The sequence below is a fragment of the Macrotis lagotis genome, chromosome 5, assembly GCF_037893015.1.
Source record: "Macrotis lagotis isolate mMagLag1 chromosome 5, bilby.v1.9.chrom.fasta, whole genome shotgun sequence".
Lineage (NCBI taxonomy): Eukaryota > Metazoa > Chordata > Mammalia > Peramelemorphia > Peramelidae > Macrotis > Macrotis lagotis.
Genome location: NC_133662.1, coordinates 105,067,607 through 105,086,570, shown reverse-complemented (window position 1 = coordinate 105,086,570; position 18,964 = coordinate 105,067,607). Strand labels below are relative to the sequence as shown.

The 18,964-nt window shown below is 34.5% G+C and overlaps 1 protein-coding gene across 2 annotated transcripts in view; it reads left to right on the top strand.

The window, feature by feature from the left end:
* Positions 1-18,964, top strand: part of POPDC1 (popeye domain cAMP effector 1) — a 54,935-nt gene that overhangs the window by 19,248 nt on the left and 16,723 nt on the right. For both annotated transcript variants that reach the window (XM_074187253.1, XM_074187254.1), the window contains 2 exons: positions 7,246-7,413; positions 9,300-9,441. In XM_074187253.1, the coding sequence (XP_074043354.1) occupies positions 7,246-7,413; positions 9,300-9,441 (310 nt within the window). The remainder of the gene's footprint in view (positions 1-7,245; positions 7,414-9,299; positions 9,442-18,964) is intronic.

The window sequence follows — 18,964 nt, the reverse complement described above, 5'->3', positions numbered from 1 at the left end:
AATCCATGAATAGTAGTTCTTGCCCTCTCTATCTTAGCCATAAATTGTAACTTTTTCCCCCCAGAGAATATTATATAAGTGTTTTATGACAAGAAGCATTGTTGAATATTTGAATTTTCATTCTTTTTGTGACCTTTTAATTAGTGTACCACAGAGGTAAGAACTTTTGAGTCGTGGGTTCAGATCTCAACTCAGATATGATCATTTAACCTTTCCTCTTCTTCAAAATGAGGATAGCAATTCTTGCTCTTCCCACCCCCAAAGTTCCTTAAAAAGAAAGTGCTTTGTTATTATAAGGTAGATAGTGTATTGGAGAGAATGTTGTGTTTACATTCAAGAAAACCTGAATTTGAATCCTGCCTTGTACATTTATCAGCAGTGTGACCCTGATCAAGTCCAATTAACCCTTTTCAACCTCAGTTTTTGTCATCTGTAAAATAGGAATAATAATAATAGCATCTTATAGCATTGTGATGAGACTCAAAGGAAATAATATTTGTAAACACTGTGAAAAACCATAAAGCGCTCTAAAATTTGCTGTTAATGTAGATTTTAAAGTAATAATGAAATGTAAAAATTGTCTTTGTTGTTATAAAAGACAAAAGAGGGTTTGAATCATCTTAGGGCTAGGAGAAGGAGAAAGTCAAATGAACAGGATGATTGACCCCTTAGACCATCATAGAGGGTAAGATTTGTGGTAGCACCCACAGGAAGTACTGTTCCTAATATTTCTGAGCTCTTTGTGTGTGTGTGTGTGTGTGTGTGTGTGTGTGTGTGTGTGTGTGTGTGTGTGTGACAGCCTGACAACTTGACTTCCTATTCTAACTCTAAACATATGTTTTGTTAGGTAGCTGATTCCTAAAGTCACCAACAGGAAAACTCTAATCTCTTTAGGCTACATGGAACTGTTTTTATGTAAATTGAGGTTTCTATAAAACTTTATATAAAAACTGCCCCCCTGCTGTTGTTTTCTAGCAAAATCAACAGCTTGTTCTGTGGCCTGAAGGCTTGGAAACCAAAGCTTTATTGGCCCAAAGGGAGGTGGGGAAGGGGGGAATTCTAGAAGAATGGATTTTTCCACGGATAACAGCTTGCCTTCTTCTGTTCCATATTTGCCAAAAAATTCAAACCAAGAGTTAGAAGTGGCCTGGCTGATTTCACAGGCTGTCAAGCTGGTAGGAAGTGGGTGAACTCTTAAGTTTTAACCAGGTCTCACATAAAACAGGATCTTAATTTACAAAGGCAAAACTTCAAATTATGCAGTAAAGTAATTCCATCTGTCACTGGCCAGTTTCCAAACTTATATTTTTTAGTACCTAATATACAGTTCCAGGCACCCTATGGGAATTCAATAAGTATTAAAAGAATGAATAAACCTTTTTCTCAGGACACATTCCCTTGTTCTTGGTGTATGTAATATGGCACCATGCCCAAAAAGATTAGGTAAATTTTCCACAGAATGAAGACAGCCAACACTTCCTGACTAAACAGAGTTCTATATTTCCACTTCTACCATGTTGAGAAATTCCTTCTTTTTCTTACCTCTTTCATGCTAGTATTTTTTATTTGTTTGTAAAATCTACTTTTCTTTTTTCAATGGCAAAGAGTCTGAGAACATATGTTTTTTTATGACCAGAAAAGCAAATAGGAACTGTTTTCCTAAAAATGTTAAGAATAAAGAAACTGTTGATGTGTGGCCATGAATGACTTGAATAAGCTACAGTCTCGTTATGTTGGAAAGGGTATGGGGTGGGTCTAGAATCTTAAGTCAGGAGTTGATGCACTGTTTGCCAGGCAGCCTTCCCCTGGGCATGGGCCCAGAAGAGAAAGGTTGTGAAGGTTTACTGTAATTCCCAAACCAAAAGAAATCCTTACGCTTCTAACTTGAGACCATTATGAGCTATATTTCCTCAGGAGGAATGCAAATACAGCATTGAAGAGAGCCCTGCTAATTGGTCTGGAAGTAAATTTAGTCTACTGTAGCTTTGAAAATTCCTGGAATCTATTAAAAACTTTGATGTTTTATAAAAGTCTGTTGTCAGCTAACTGGTGAGACAGCTCTGCTTTTAGATAAAACTGCTCAGTTAGCAGAAATAAAGCATTACTCACAAAATTGAATAACTTTAGTTATTATGCTTGTGACTAACCCCATATTGAAATAATGTCATGAGGAATAGAAAGAGATATTTACCTCTGGAATCTTGCAGGCATATCTTACAGTAAAATCTCCTCATTTTGAGTTCTACTTAATTCAAAATTTGTCATCAATTAAGGATTCAATTAAAATGCACCTTTATACCATTTGTGGGGAAGAGATTTAATAAGCAAATTAGTTTAAAAGATTTCAAAGAGAATGCTCGACTTAACCAGCGATTTGAGTTTTTAATTATTTTAAAACTCATTTTCATATTTTATCATAATTTATGAATTATAGATCATTCTTGTCCATTAAAGCAGTTCTGCTAAATATCTCTTCTAAGTAACTTACTTTTTCTTTAATTCTAGTTACTTAAATGTGTTTAAATGTAATAAAATGCTATTTCTTTTAAGAATTATCCTATACTTAAGACTCTGCCTAAATCAGACCACGTTTTTTAACCAATTAGTCAACAGTAGTAAGTAAATTTTCATTTCAATCTACTTCTATACCTTTAGAACCAAGACACCTAATTTTTAATCTTAGGACTAGACTGAATTAGAGGAAGGCTTTAAAAGGATGTTTGTTGTGGCATCTAAGTAGTGCAATGAATTGAATAGAACCCTGAAGTCAGAGGAGCTGAGTTCAAATCCAGCATTAGATCCTTGATACATAACTTAGCTGTGTGACCTTGAGCAAGTCACTTAACCCCGCTGCCTTGCCAAAACAAAAAGGAATAATTGTTTATATATTGTTAAGTCTGCAAATGAGGTCTTAGACAAAAAAATTGATAATTTTCAAAAATATGCATGTAATTTCTAGTTTTGCCATTTTTTATTCTTTAGATAAATAATAAAATTAATTCTAGGCTAGTCTTTTAGACAAATACAGCAAAAAGTGGTGCTGTGGGTGTATTAGAATGTATATATTGTGTTATTATACATAGAAGGCATTTAAAACTTTACTTAATTTAATTTAACTTATTTTCTAAACAAATAATTCTAAAACAAATGAGTTGCTAATTTGTGCAATAGAGAAATATTCACACTGAGGATTTGTAATTTGTAATTTTATCTGTATGAGGGAACTCATTCCCCTATAGGATCTTGACATTCAGACTGAATTTGTCTCTTTACAATTTATATACATTGATCTAAGTTTTGTCTTCTTAGGAAGTACCTATTCCACTTTCCATGGATCAGTCTTCAAATATTTGACTGTGATTTCCAGAATTCCCCTAAGTCTTATCTTTTCCAGCTTAAATTGCTCCATTTGCTTTGATTGCTCCTTATAAACATGATTTTCATATTCCTTCACCATTCTGGTTGAAAGCATTCAAGCTTTGTAGAACCAACCTTCAATGTAGCACCTAGAACTGAAGACATTTCTTCAGATATAGTCTTACCAGGGCAGAGAACAGCACTTTCATACAGGACCCTAGTCTTAGATGCTATATCTTGCAGTATAATCTTGACTCATCTTTAATTTTCATACTACTAAAATCCCTCAATCTATTTTTTCATACACTCTGCTGTCTACTAGGATCTCCTCCATCTTGTACTAACATTTATTTTTTTAACTCAGTTAAGACTTTTTAAAATCATTTTTCAAGTTTTAAAAATAGATTTTCCTCAATATTTTCATATCAAACTCTTTCTAGATCCTGCCCCTTTCAAACAACATATAAGCTAGTCTTCTTGACTTCGTAGCAGTTATAAATTTAACAAGCATGGCATATATGTTTCATCTAAATCATTAGCAAAAATGTCATAGTGTTAGGTATTCAGACCTGGTGTATTTACTGCATAAGAAGTGTCAACATGGGACATGTCACTCTCCCATTCATAATGCAAACCCAATTAAAAATATAATTAGGAAGTATTTAACAAAATATAATTAAACAACAGATAATGTTCATTTGTAGTTTTCTTTCTTTTTTTTGACAAGGCAATGGGATTAAGTGACTTGCCCAAGTTCACACGGCTAGGTAGTTATTAAGTGTCTGGCTGGATTTGAACTCAGGTCCTTCTGACTCCAGGGCCAGTGCTCTACCTAGCTATCTCTCATTTGTAGTTTTCTAAACCAATATGCATTCCACGGGAAGCCTCACCCATCCTTGTATCAATTTTAATTAGATAACCATGGTACTAGAGACCTTCTTCAAAGTGACATTGAAATATTCCTGAGTTTTCTTTGGCTGGCCATTCAACAAACTCTGAATCCAGTGCTTAGCACAGTGCCTGGAAATTAGTAGATACTTAACTTTTTCTCTTACTTAGCCTACAGAAACTATTAACTGTTTTGTTAAAATCTAGTTAAATTATTATTTATAGCATTTCCCTCATCTACCCATTTTACCAAAAAAGAAAATATGATTAATCTGGAAGAATCTGTTTTTGATGAAACTGTATAGTATGTATGCATATATAGTTCTATAGTATTTACCACAGTGCTTTTTATCTCATTATTGTGGTTTTAAAAAGGTATGATACATTAAAATTAAGATAATGATGGATTATTTCTCAGTTATAAGTTAATTTTTAAAGCTATTGTTGAATCCTCAGTATAAAATGCAGGGAGATTATCCAAATATTAGTTGGTAGAATTTGTTCATTCATTCAGTAAATATTTATTCAACACAGTCTATGTTGCAGATACTGAGTATTTAGAAATAAAAAGAAAACTTCCCTTGGTAAGAGGATGCAGTAAAAATAAAATGCAAATTTCAATGCAAATCTATTTCAGGGAATTTAGGGGGACCTAGAAAAATGCTATAAAGGAGGTATGTTCCACTTTGAGGAGAGTTCAGATATGTTCATAAATGAGTATTATATGTGCATAAAATACATAGAAGGCATTTTATATATAATAAACTGATTTCCAGGACTTAGGAAAAAGCCTGTGCAATACCTTGAAGTTAGAAGATAGAATGTTGTGAATGAGTCAATTTGTCTGAAATTTAGAATGCATGAGGCAGAGTGATGTGTGTGTGTGGAACCCAGAAGGGTCAGTTGACTATAGATAATGAAGAACTTTGAATACCAACTAGAGGAGTTTATACTTTATAATAGAGACAATAGAGAGCCACTGAAACTTCTAGAGTAGAGAACTGACTCAGTCAGATTTACATTTTAGCAATATTCATTTGGTAATTTGTGGAGAAGGAATTGGAGGGGAGAAAGATTTGAGACAAGACCAGTAAGATGCCTCATAAAACAGTAAAATTATTTTCCTTAGGGCCAGTTGTTTCCTAGATTATTTCCGACCCCACTTTTATCCAATTACTTTAATGCTTATAAACTTCATTTCCTAAAGATAGGTTAGGATTAAGGGTCATCCTTTGCTTCTTTTTTGTCACAATGACTTGACTATTGGAGTTTAGCTTTCATATTATTTACCTGCTCTCTCCCTATTAATGTCTATAAAGTCCTCAATTGCTCTTCATTTACCTGTTTCTATAAAGTCTCTCAGATCAATCTTGAATACTCCATTCTGTTCCTTATACATTAGGTCCTAGATATACTGATGATTTAGACAGGAGACTTCAACTAGCAAGTGTGTTTTGGTACAAGTCAAACTTATGGTTATTGAATCAGAAACCATGTGAGAAGACACAAGAAAATTTAGGTTTGACATCAGGAAAAGCTTCCTAACGACTTAAGCTATCCCAAAGTGGAATAGGCTGCTCCAGGTGTTGATGGTTTTCCGAACTTTCGAAGTCTTCAGTCAAAGGCTAAAATAACCACTTGTCCAGTATATTATAATGAGGATTCCTTTCATGTATGAGTTTAATTAGAGAATTTCCTTTATATGTTATTTTCTGCTATTTGAGTATAAGCTTCTTAGGAGGAGCTACATTGCTCTCTCTATTTGTATCCCCAACACATAGTAACTGCTTAAATTCACTCATTCATCAAATCACAGCTTTACTATCTACTTTAGACAAGGCATCCTATTGGGACTTCAATGAATTTGAGAAGTTGGATTAGATGAACTCCCAACATCCCTATTTTTAATCTTTCACTGATTCTATTATCTCCTTTTTAAAAAGTTAAGTTTTACAGCTTGTTAGTTATCAATTATGTGGGAGTACAAGTGTCCAGAGAGGAAGGAGAGAAAATTGTTTCACTTTAATCTTTCCATAAAAATCCCTGTATTACAAAGGAGCTAGTGGTGCGCTTATTTTATTTTATTAATTAATAATAGATAAGATAGCCTTTCTGAAATTCTTTCTGAAGGCCCAGAATTTAATTTTACATGATTAGTGAACATGCTTTATTTTGGAAATACTTAAGTTTTCTTTCTTTTTTCTATAATCAAGTTTAAAGAGAAGGTCTGAGTTTTTATCTCTTATCTCCCAGTTTGCTAGTTACTGTTGTGACTGGTCTTGGTGCATCACTTATAAAATAGCACTTTAAGCTGCATTACTAAAGAATAGAGCTAGTTCTCTCATTTTCTTCCCCATTGCTGTCCCCCCCCCCCAGCAGAGTATGACTCAGTAGCCAAATTTTTCCTTTGGAAACAAGCCCTAGTGTAGCAAATAAATTTGCACAGAAGTCAGTTATTCAATATGAAAGAATTTTGTAATCTAACCCAGTTCATTCATCCATTTCCTGCCTCGAGAAACTTGCTTCTGTCTCTTTAAACTTTGCCCTGAGGAGCAATTGCCTATAAATCATCCCTGCACCAGGAATATCAATTCACCTCAGGTCTCTGACCAACTGATTGGCCACTTGTGGTGAGTGTATTGAACAATCTGATCTATACCTAAATATCCTGCAAAGTTATTCCTCCAACCTTGGGTATTTTGCCTTTGTCTGTTTACAAGATATCTCAGTTGTGAAAGATATTACACAAATCTCTGTGAGGTTACTTTTATTTAGCTGAGCAATTTCTTTTTAACTGCTTAGAACATCTTATTATAATTTTACACACATAGCAGGGGACTTGTGTATTATAGATGTATTTTGAATTAATTAAGCCAATTGAATAATTGTTACAATAATAATTTCTGTTAAATAAACCCATTTCTCCATTCCTCTAGTGTGGCATAGTCTTGATTCATATAACCAAATTCATTTTCCCCTATATGTTTATACCTTTTCCAGGTCACCATTGTTGCAGATGATACCTGTAGATTCTTATGCTGGTCAAGAGAGAGATTAACTTTTTTTCTGGAATCAGAGCCATTCCTTTATGAAATATTTAGATACCTAATTGGGAAGGATATCACAAATAAGTTGTATTCTTTGAATGATCCCACATTAAATGACAAGGTAGGAATCAACTTGTGGTCTTTTTGTGTTTATTTTATTCTTTTCTAAGTGTGTGTGCACACACAAAATACAGTTTTATACTTTATGTAATATGTTCCACCAAATTCACTGAACATGTACATTGATATCTATAATGGCATGAAGACAGCTCCAGGTTCTCAAACTTGTCAGCTGAAAATAAACTTTGGAAAAACCTACCAAGCTGGAAAGGTTTCAGATATGGACTTTCTGATGACTGTATGTCTGTTACCTAAGGATCAACCTAAGTTCTAAGAGGTTCATCACCAGAAGGTTGACCACTGTCCTTGACTATTAAATCATTTTCTAAAGCATAGGATGATCCTAATCTGCATGACTGATGCGGGGAATGACATCATAGATATTTGAATTAGTGAAGTATGTCCATAAATATCATACATAATTTAAATCTTTGTGAATGGAATCATACTTAGATATTTAAAGAAAATCTATACTGCAGTATTTTTTAATTATGATATTTGTTGCTACTTAACAAGGTTGGAAGTGTGAGCTTAACATTATAAATGTTTGTCATTTCCTTCTAAATCAGGACCCCTAACTTGGAGAGAGGGTGTTTACAAGAAAAATCTATATGAAGTAAGGGGTGTTCTAATGAGTTCCAGTATTTCAATTCAGACAGCTTCCATCCCCGACTATGTCCCCATCACGGTTGTTCATCCACAGGCTTTCTACCAGAGGGAAGCTTGTCATTATCCTTTTTTTGTCCACTCTCATCTTATCCCCATCTATATAAAGTCTGTATCTAAGCCTGTGATTATCTATTTTCACTGGGGAAAATGTTACCTTAGCAACCAAATCACTAACAATCCATTTCATTTGCAGGTATTGGTCATCAGTGAATTACTTACTTGCTAAACCCTATAGTTGTACAACCTCTTTAGGCCAACCTGATGTTTAAAAGCAGTTAACCTTTTTTTCCTCCACCCTTTTAATACCTTAAAACACAATTTGAACCCATCAGAGAGCTTGTATAAAATATCAGTGTACCATTGTTTCCTCATAACAATATAAATAATAACCTTTTTCTATTTTCTGAATTTGAGTTTTCACAAACTAGATTTTCTCATGGTAAGGTAGATCAAAATTGTATTGAAAATAACACTGACCCCATTTTTTTTGCTCTAGTTAACTTGTTTTGAATTGGTGTACAAATGATTTTATTTCTTTTTTTTATAGTAGCTTTAGTAGTTCTCTTAGTATTGACTTATTTATGCTAGCATTTTTATTTTGGTCCTGATTATGGAATATGCATTGTAAACTTATCACCAAGATAATAAAGTAATGTAACTAATATATATTGCATAGCTAAAAATTCATTGCTGAAAAGTCAATTATTTCCCAAAGTAAATAGTTTATTTTTAATAACATTTTTAAGAAGTATTAGCAATTATCCAGCAAGTAGCTATTAAGCATCTTCCTGGGTTAGGTACTCTACTAGGGCCTGATTATACAAAAGATAAAAGGGATTCTTTACTCCTGAGGATTTGAAAATCTAGCTGGAAAAGAGAGGGAAAGAAATAGAGAGAGAGAGAAAGAGAGAATGTTTGTTTACACTATCCTAAAGGCTTAGTGCAGTTTTAAGATTTAATACAAATTAAATTACAAAAATATTGATTCATTTTGTTAATTGAATATTTTTATTTAACTTGATAAATATTCTAGTATACTGAGGAAGTAGTCAGTTATAGTTTGGAAATCTGAAAAGGTAAATGCTTAGCTCAGAAAGGAAGTTGAATTATAATGAGGAAATTGTTTAAGTGAAGGGAAAATTTGAATCTCTATTAAAGAAGCTCATTTATTGAGAATACTCACTACTTGAAGACACATCTGAAATCTTTGCTTTATAGAATGCCAAAAGGTTGGAACGCAAGCCCAGTCTTTGCTCGCAGATTTCAGTGATGCAAATGAGAAACAGTATGGCTAGTACAAGTGACAGTGAAGATGGCTTGCAGCATTTCCTCCGAGGGACCTCTACTGCATCTTCAATTCGTAAGTAACCCTAAAGAGTAAGGATGTAAATTTACATTTTGATTTAAAATGGTTCTATAAAAATGCATCTAATGGGGAAGACTTTTGGCATGAGTAAATGTGAATGGAGAGATGGTCAAAGATGGATTGATAATTTTCTCATCCAGAGATGGTAAGAAGACCACAGAATGTTATATGCTTGGTCTCTTAATTCTGCAAGTAAATATTGAGTCCTTTATAAATAAGATGGAAGTAAGAAAGAAACCCAGAGCTAATTCATTTTTGTGATCCTTATTTTACACATTATCTTATATTCAAACTTTTAATCCATTAAATTGTTTAAATAAAACCTGTGTTTTTATCTATATGTTCACTGGAACCTTACATGGTGGCTTGTTTTTGTTTTTGTTATTTTGGACCTTTAAAGTAAAAAACTAGTATAGCTCTAGCTCTCTAATAAGATGGAAACAACTGGATGTTTGTATCCTGGCCGGTTGTTTCCTAGCATAGTAGCCAGGTATTCACAGCTGATTTGGAAGCTTAACAATCTCAAAGATGAGAGTGGAAATGGGAGGTATTAACAGCTTTTGTGAATGACCCCTTTCAGACGACTCTAGCTGCTGATGCTACAAGACAGTAATTTAACCCAAGAAAGACTCATCCAGGACTAAGATAGTCAAAGGGCAATTAATGAACACTAACAACATAAATATATGCTGAAGATCAAAAAGCTAAGTTATCATTCCTTGCCTTCTGGACTAACATTACTACTACTACGGCTACTGCTACTACTACTACTACTACTACTACTACTACTACTACCACCACCACCACCAACCACCACTACTGTCACCATCACCCCATCACCACTGTTTCTGCTTCTACTTCTGCATATTGAAGATCATTCAGCAAATCCAAGGGAAAACATAAAAATCCATGGATTTCCTACACTTGCATGAACTAAGTGACTTCCATCAATGTTTGGATTTTGAACATCAGTTAATGTTAAACAGCAAAGGACATTAACTTCCAAATCTGTGTTTGTGTATTTTAATCTTATATAATTTTTATGTCATGGATAAATAGGGTCAAAGATTCTGGTTATTAATGTATTTGGGAAAGAAAAATGTGATTTCTAAGACTCATAATTGGTACAAACCTTCACAGAGTCAGTTAATCATGGACAATACTTTGGTTTTGACCAGTAAATTATAGTTTTGAATCCACTTCAGATACAAAATGGTGAGCAGTTGTTTTTAGGTTTCTTCCTGTATACTTTCCAAAGGAGCTGACTGATTTTAACTAAATTTGGAACTCTTTCAAAGAGTGTGATGATTGATCTTCCATTCAGTTTAAGGCTGTCTACTGTCTTGAAACAAAATGGTAGCAAGCAGAATGTTTTAGATAGTTCTATGGGCTAAAAACTGTTTTGTAAAGTTCATTGAAATCTTCTATATGAATAGAAGTTAGAAAGTCATATGACTAAACTAAGTGAAGTCTACAATTCATAAAACCACCAAAAAAGTAGCTATGAAGTTAAATATTGAGATCCTTATGAGTGAACTGTTTCCCCATTGAATAAATTGTTATTAAATTATCATTCCATACTTTTTTATTAATTCTAAATTAGCACTGGATATGTATCAAAATCAAGTTCCATTATATATGTTATTTTAATTGACATATGATCTTTTATTGTAAGAAATTTTTATAGGGTAAAATAAAAATTTAAGGAAAATTGTTTCAGTTAATTGGTTCATTTCACTGCACAATAGCTTTTCTCCTGGGAACAGTATCATATGAAAGAGGAATTAAAATGGACTTTACTTGGCTCCAATTTCTTTTGTACCTTTCTGATAAAAATAGTACAAGGTGCCTTTTGTAATCTGTGAAATTATGCATATGGGCAGGCATAACACTATAGAATCTATAGTCTTTCCCAGATTCTCTGAGACCCAATAAATCTAGAAGTCCTTCATAACTACTTTATATTGCTTTGAAGCAGATGTTTTTGAATCAGGAATAAGATTGGGCTTCGTATCCTGTTCAAACTCCAAGCCATTTTTTTGGCCAGCCAGCTGGTCCAGAACCATTCTTGGCTACTTTCCAAAACAGCCAAATGACTTGGGCCCTAAGGTCTATTCCTACTCATCCAAAATGGCTCCTTTATTCCACTTTACTTCCTCTAATAGCTTTCAGTGTCAGTAATGATAGTGGTAGAGAGGAACTTTATTCTGAATATTACCTTGTATGTGGTCACTTCTGAGAAAAAACAGTATCTCCTAAAAGAAAGGCAGCTGGTGAAAAGCTATTAGGAGGATTTTTTTGTCAGCAGGGCAATCCGTAAGATAACTGAGATGCTGAATTATCTTTTCTATTTCTCAACCCTGATGACAGTGGTGATAATAACTAGCTTTGAGATAGTATTCTGAGGTTTGCAAAGCACTTCACATATACCCCTTCATATGATACACAAAAAAAACCTCTGTGAGGTAGGACCCATCATTAACCCCATTTTATAGATGAATAAAATGGGGTTGAAGGACATGAAGTGATTTGCCAAAGGTCACACAGTTAATAAGTGTTGGAGGCACAGATATTCCTCTTTCTGAGTCTGTCACACTATCCACTATACTTACTCCCTAGCTAATGGACAGTTAAAGGTTTGACCATTTTTCCCCAAATGACTATTGGTGAGTATATCTTCCCTACCATGATTTGACTTCTCTGTTTTCCCTTCATTATCTCCTTGACTGTCACAGACACAGTTGTTCAGGGATTCCCTGCCTGTGAATTTTTGAGTCTCCTCTTGTTTCTAGTGTGAGGTTTCTGATGCAGAGCTTCAAAATAAAACACCACAAAATAAAATCTTTGTTGGAAAATTTGTACAGGACTTTTCTGGCTGCCCTTGGCTTCATTTTTTAAAATTTCTTATCCCCTACCTGATGAGATATTAGCATGTAAGTAATGAGAAATTGAAACATATCAGCTCATTAATATTGAATTCAATGAGCATTTTCATTCCTTTTAAGAGTATTTTTCAGAACTCATCTAAGCTTGGATTTGAATCTTGATTATATTTTAGGTCTCAGAGACCCAGTAGAGCCTTAATGTGGTTTTCTCTGTTTTCCTTTTGAAACCCTCTTCAGCATAGTCTCTGTTTTACCATATTTGGAGGTAGTTTTAAATACTAAATTGTATCAATATAACTGATTATCTTTCTTAATATTAGAAACACATGCATACATATATGATATGAGTTGATAAGCCTTCCTTCAATAGATTTTAGCTCAAAAGATCATTGAATGCATTCTTTTTTGGGAGGAAGGGAATGTTGCTTTGTTTATTTTTGTTTTTATTTTCACCAGAACAGACCAAGATTTAACTGGTGGAAGGAGCTCCCAGTGATGAAACCAAAGCCAACAATTACTTCTGAAATTTATGGTTTTAGAAAATTGTCTCTGAAATACGGAGTGGCTAAGTTGCTTGCTCAGTTAGTAAGTCAGAGATAGAACTCAAAACCAAGTCTTTCTGATTTTCTATATCCCCTGTACCTCCCTGCCTCTCAATTATTCCTTACCCTTTAAGAAGAATGCATGTAATATAATGGAAAGAATTTTAGATTTAGAGGAAAAAAACATTCAGGGATGTAGTTTTGTAATTCCTATGTGATCTCAAGTGAGTCACTTAGATTCTCTGGGTTTCAGTTTCACCTATAAATTGGTGTTAGTTTGTTTTGATGGCCTCCAAAGTCCTTTACTATTCCAAACTATGATCCTATGAATACTCAAGCAACTGCAATCAAATGTGTTTATTATCTCAGACCCCAAAATGGCAAATTGTGTGCCTGTAGAATTTGAAGATGTCTAAAGTTAGGGTGTTTAGTTTCCAGGGAAAAAAATCTGTTCAGTGGAGAAACAGAAAACTCATATATTGGGGGATTTTCTAGAGTAATCTTTTTGGTTGGAAAAAGGGGGCAAACCTGTTTCTTAAAGAACAAGTAACAAGTTAAAATACAAAAATACAATTTGTTAGATCAAGTCAAAAATATTTTGTGTGAATAGTAGCATCCACAATTCATTCATTTGAATGTGAGGATATGAAAGAGAAAGAAAAATAAAACATGGCTTTAAAGTTATAGGTCATCTTGATGTCACCTGATTCTTGCCAAATCTTATCATTTCTACCTTCACATCTTTCATATACATGACCTTATTTTCCCATATATAGTCTCTATCCACTAACCCTTATCATCTCTCCTTGGACTATTACAACAGTCTCTACTTGGTCTCTCTGCTTCCAGTCTCTCAATCACTCCAGTTCATGCTTTATTTGGCTAGTAAGGCAATTTTGCAAACAAACGCATGAATCAGACCATGTTTTCTATGCTCAGGTAGATTCAGCAACTCCCTATTATTTCCAGGATCAAATACAGACTCCTCTTTTTGGGTATTTAAATCTTTATATGGTACAACCCCTTCTTACCTTTTTTACACTTTATTCACATTCACAATCTCAAGTTACAACCACACTGCCTTATTCTCTATTCCTCACACACTCAACAAATTATCTTCCATTTCTTTGCCTTTGTGCTGGTTCTCCCTAGACTCACCTCCCATGACTATACTGCTCTGTCCCTTTACACTGCTTCCAAGTTTCCCTGATTTCCTTCAAAACTCAGTTCATTCCATCTTCTGTACAAGGTTTTTTTCTGGTCAGCCCAGTGCTAACATCTACCCCTCTGAGATCACCTTACATCTGCTCTGTATATCTTTTGTATACCTAGATATTTACATTCTCCCAGTTAAAATGTGCACTTCTTGAGGACAGTGACAGTGCTATTTTTTGTTTCCCCAGTACTTATTAGGATACCTACTAAGCACAGAAGTATTTTAAGAAATACTTAACTGACAAAGGAAAGTTAGCAGGAAAAAGGTGGTTTCTTTTTATTTGGTGTGGGAAGGAGAAGTCAGAGAGGGAGAAATAATTCATTACATTTAGGGCTTGTTGAGTTTGAGATACCACCTGTATCTACATCTATAGACAGACAGACAGATAGATAGATAGATAGATAGATAGATAGATAGATAGATAGATAGATAGATAGATATACAGGTAATGTAGAATAGGAACTTGAAAATTCAGAATTAAGCCTCAAGAAAGAGTTTGGGTTACAGATAAGGTTTTGGCAATCATCTGCATAGAGGTGCAATTGAAAACATGAGACTGGGTAAGATATCCATGATTGAGAGGCAGCTTGGTTGAGTGAAAATAACACTGGATTTGAAATAAAAGAAGTTGGAGATGAATTTAGGTTTTCACTTACTGTTTGTGTGATAGGTGACAACTTTTTCTCTCATGCATAAAATGAACAGTTCAAATTAGAAGACTTGGTACCTACCAGTTTTAAATTAATGATTCTAGGAACTATTTATTAAGTGATTATTTTATGAATAGTGTTTCAGGTGAAGGGAAAGAGGCTATTAACTACTGTGTCTAGTTTATATAACTAGTTCAGCCACAGGCAAGTGACTAAAGTCCTGGAACACTCAATCACCATTCATTTGTCCTACATGCTCTGGAGCTATCCTTCCCAATCCTGCTCACACTCATCAGTTGGATCCTGTCTTCATTCAGGGTTCCAGGGTAACCTTAAGGGTGTCATGAGATATCTTCCTTTTTTAATTTATTTAATTTTTAATTTATGTCATAAAACAAATATTTCCATCATGGTACAAAACAATAGATGATTACACATATAAATCTACCATGTACAACCCTATAATCTGTCCTTGACCCTTTCCTCTTCTTTCTATATTTTCTCCTTTGGTGATATAATTTATTTCCACGGATCAATCTGAATATGCAACATTGGATTATCTCCTGAGTTCAAATTCTCTATCTTCAGCTGCCTGCTGGTTATCTCTGCTTCTATTCCCCTCCATCACATCAAACCCAATAATGTAAAAACCCAAACTCATTCCCTGCCTAAGAACCGCACAAACTCATTTCATTTAATCTCAATTAGATTCTCAGTGCTACACAGTTATCTTTTTGAACTTTTCTGATTGATTTATTAGTCTCCCCACAGTGGTGGTCTTAAGCTCTGTCAGGAAATAGCTTTATCTCTTTCTTTACTGAGAAAATCAAGGCTATCTCTCAAGAGTTCCCTCATCTTCCCTACTGTTTCTCAAAACCCCTTTAATCTATGGCTGTCATACTCTTTGTCCACTCTCTGAAGAAGAATTAGCTCTTCTCCTTGCCAAGGCTAACCCTCTGTTTTGATCCTTGAACTCATCTCCTTTCTCCTACAGAAACTTTTCTCATTAACTGTTCTCTCTCTCTCTTCCATCTTCAAGCTTTTCCTTCTTACTAGTTCTTTCTCTGCTACATATAAATATGTACAAGTTTCCCTCATCCTTTAAAAAATCTCTAGTTGACAAGAAAAGAATTACCTGGAGTAGTTACCTCCATTTCCTTGCCACCCACTCACTTCTTAGTACCTCTCAGTTCCACTTAATCTGTATTCCAGCCCCATCATTTGGCAGAAACTGTTCCATCAGAGTTTACCCATAATCTCTTGGCAGCTAAATATAATGATCTTTTTCTCAGTCTTCACCCAACTCAACTTCTATGGAGTTTTTGACACTGTTTACCAACCCTTCCTCTTGGTAATTCTATTTTTCCTTGATGAGACTCCTCTTTTCTGTTTCTTGCAAATATCTGAAACTTCAGCATTATTTGTTACATCATACAGCTCCTGCCCCTAATATTGTGGATGTTTTCCCTCCATGGCTTTGTCCTAAGCCTATTTATAGATTTGGAACTGGAAAGGACCTAATTAGTCATACAATTTTGTAATTTTATATATGTAAAAAGAGAGAAGTGATATAGCTTTCCCAAGGTTTCACCAGTAGTAAATTTGTAGGGTTAGAATTTGGGCCAAAGTTCTCTCTCTGTTTCTAGTATTCTTTTCTTTGCTTTTCACCAATAGATTTGGAAAATTTCATTTCTGACACTTGAAAGAGTCATTTGCTTTTTACATTAAACATTAGTCAGCTCTTCAGATTAATGTTGGCGTTTAACTTGTTGAGAATTACCTGATTCTTTCTATGTTTCAACTGACTTCCAATCTCTCTTGTCTTCAAGTTTTTATAAAACTTCTGTGAAACATATATGCTTGTGTCACTCCCCAGCTCAAAAAACTTCAGTGACTCCTCATTGTCTTCAAATAAAATACAATATTCTCAGTAAGAAATGAGAAGTCTCCAAAATCTGTCTCCAATTTACCTTTCCAATTTTATTTCACAGTCCTCCCCCAATCCCTTCCCAATATTTCACCAAATTGAACTATTAGCTCCTCCCTGAATTGAGCAATCTGGCTCCCAAATGTATACTTTACAAATGCTAATACTAGAATTCATTTCTCCTACTCTTGTTTTCAAAATTCTCATTTTCCCTTAAGGTTCAATTTAGCTGCCGCTTACTTCTTGAAGACTAATGTGATTCTCCCTTATTGTTAATTATCTCTGTCCCTTCTCAAATTACTTTTTCTTTACTTCTCTAGGTATGTGATAGATTTCTTCAGTAGAATATAAACCCCTTCAGGACAAGGAATATTTCATTTTTGTCTTTGAATTCCCCAGGGCTTTACATAGTGGTAGAGATTTAGTATGTGTTGAATTGAATTGAATTTCTTATTTCTTTTATTATATTGGTAAGGAATCATACAAATAGGAGGAAGTCATGGTGTCACAGAAAAAAAAACTGCTCTTGGAATCAGAGGGCTGGGGTTCCAATGCTGGTTTAGTTACCTCATGGCGTTGTATGTAAGAAAAGTATAGAAACAGTATATAAATGTGAGTTCTTATTGAGTAGTTAGCTGCTGGAAAAGATGGGGGGAAAGGTGGATCTTCTGGAAGATTTGGGGAAAGGTTTAAAATTAATTTATTTAAAATGTACTGGAGTTTTCTATGAGATTTTAGCTGAATGTCAATGGAGACTGGGCTTGGAGTAAGAAACACCTGAATTCAAATTCTGACATACATTTAATAGCTATGTGATATTGAGCAAGTTCCTACCTCATAGATAGGTGAAAAGGATCAAATGAAATGATAAATGCAAAGGATTTTGTAAATGTTAAGAACAATATGAATTTTTAGATATTGCCATTGTTGTTATTATCATTATCACTATACATCACTCCCCTCCCTTTCTTCTTAGTCTGGGCCACTAGAGATTGAAGGTATTCAACTCTCACCATTCTAGTAATGAGAGAGAAAAGAAATTGCCAAGGCAATCTTCTCACCGACAAGTGGTGAATAGCAGTGCTGTTGTCATGGCAACCTAGAGGTATTTTATATTTTTCTTGAAAGCCTCAGACCTCCATTTTAGTTGATCTGGGCTAAGTAACTACAGGTAGATTTTTTTATCTTGGTGCATACACTTCCACAGTCAGTTGGTCTTAAGCTTTTAAAGGTTTTATTATGAAAGTATGTTGTTGTTTCTTCTTAGTTTTCCAGATTTTTATTGTCTGTCTTTAGGTTCCTGTGGAATAGAAATCAGAAGATTACTTTCTGATAGGCAAGAGAAATTACCCATCCCCTTCCATCAAAGTTCATATTTGTTATTATTTATTGTGGTTATTGCCAAGACAGGGTCCTTGGCCATTGAGGTGCTTTCATTACAATTGGGTATCTTATCTGTTTTTTCTTCTGAGGGGCTGAGCATCAGCTCCTCTCTCACATGGTCCATGTGTACCTATGGAAGTGGCTTTTTAAAAAAAATTTCTACTGATACCCTAGCTGTCAGAAAAGGCAGAAAAGGCTTACCTCAGTGTCTGCTCCTTCTGCTGTAATGAATTGAGTACAGCCATTTGAAAAGAGACAAAAAGGGAAAAGACTGCAGCCTTTCTTTTAATGCTTCCTCATCAAAGGTTAATTCTAAGTACAATTCCCATCCAGTTAATTCTTCATTTTCCCTTATCAGCCCTGGATTTCTGAATGGAAAAACTTATAGAGCATATACAGTTCTTCAGAGAGAGACTGAAGGAACCTACTGTGACTTGCTGTCAATAAACACCCATGCACAGGCTTTACCTGCTAAGGCAGCACTAGGAAAATAACTTCAAGCCCAACTCTGTCATATCTAAAGTACAGGTCCATGAGTAATTTACAGGGCAGAGAGAAAGGAAAAATTCACTCTAGCAATACACCTGTTCCCAATCTGGCACATTAATTTAGTTTATGAAATATAAAGTAGGATCTTTTATAGCATTAAAGTCACAGGAGCAGAGTTGGCTCAGTTACAGGCTAATCATATTGCATCAGACTATGTACCACTTTCTTAGAAGACATGATTTGATCTGGGCTGTGTTCTGACAGTTCTACCAATGAGCTGGCATGCAATTGCAATTCTCTTGTAATTAAAAAAAAACTTGAAGCCTTCTCTATGGGATTGTGGAAAAGGCTACTGGTTTGGGAGTGAGAGGACTTATGTTCAAATCATGTTCTTAGCTGGAATTACCTGTATGACATTGGATGAA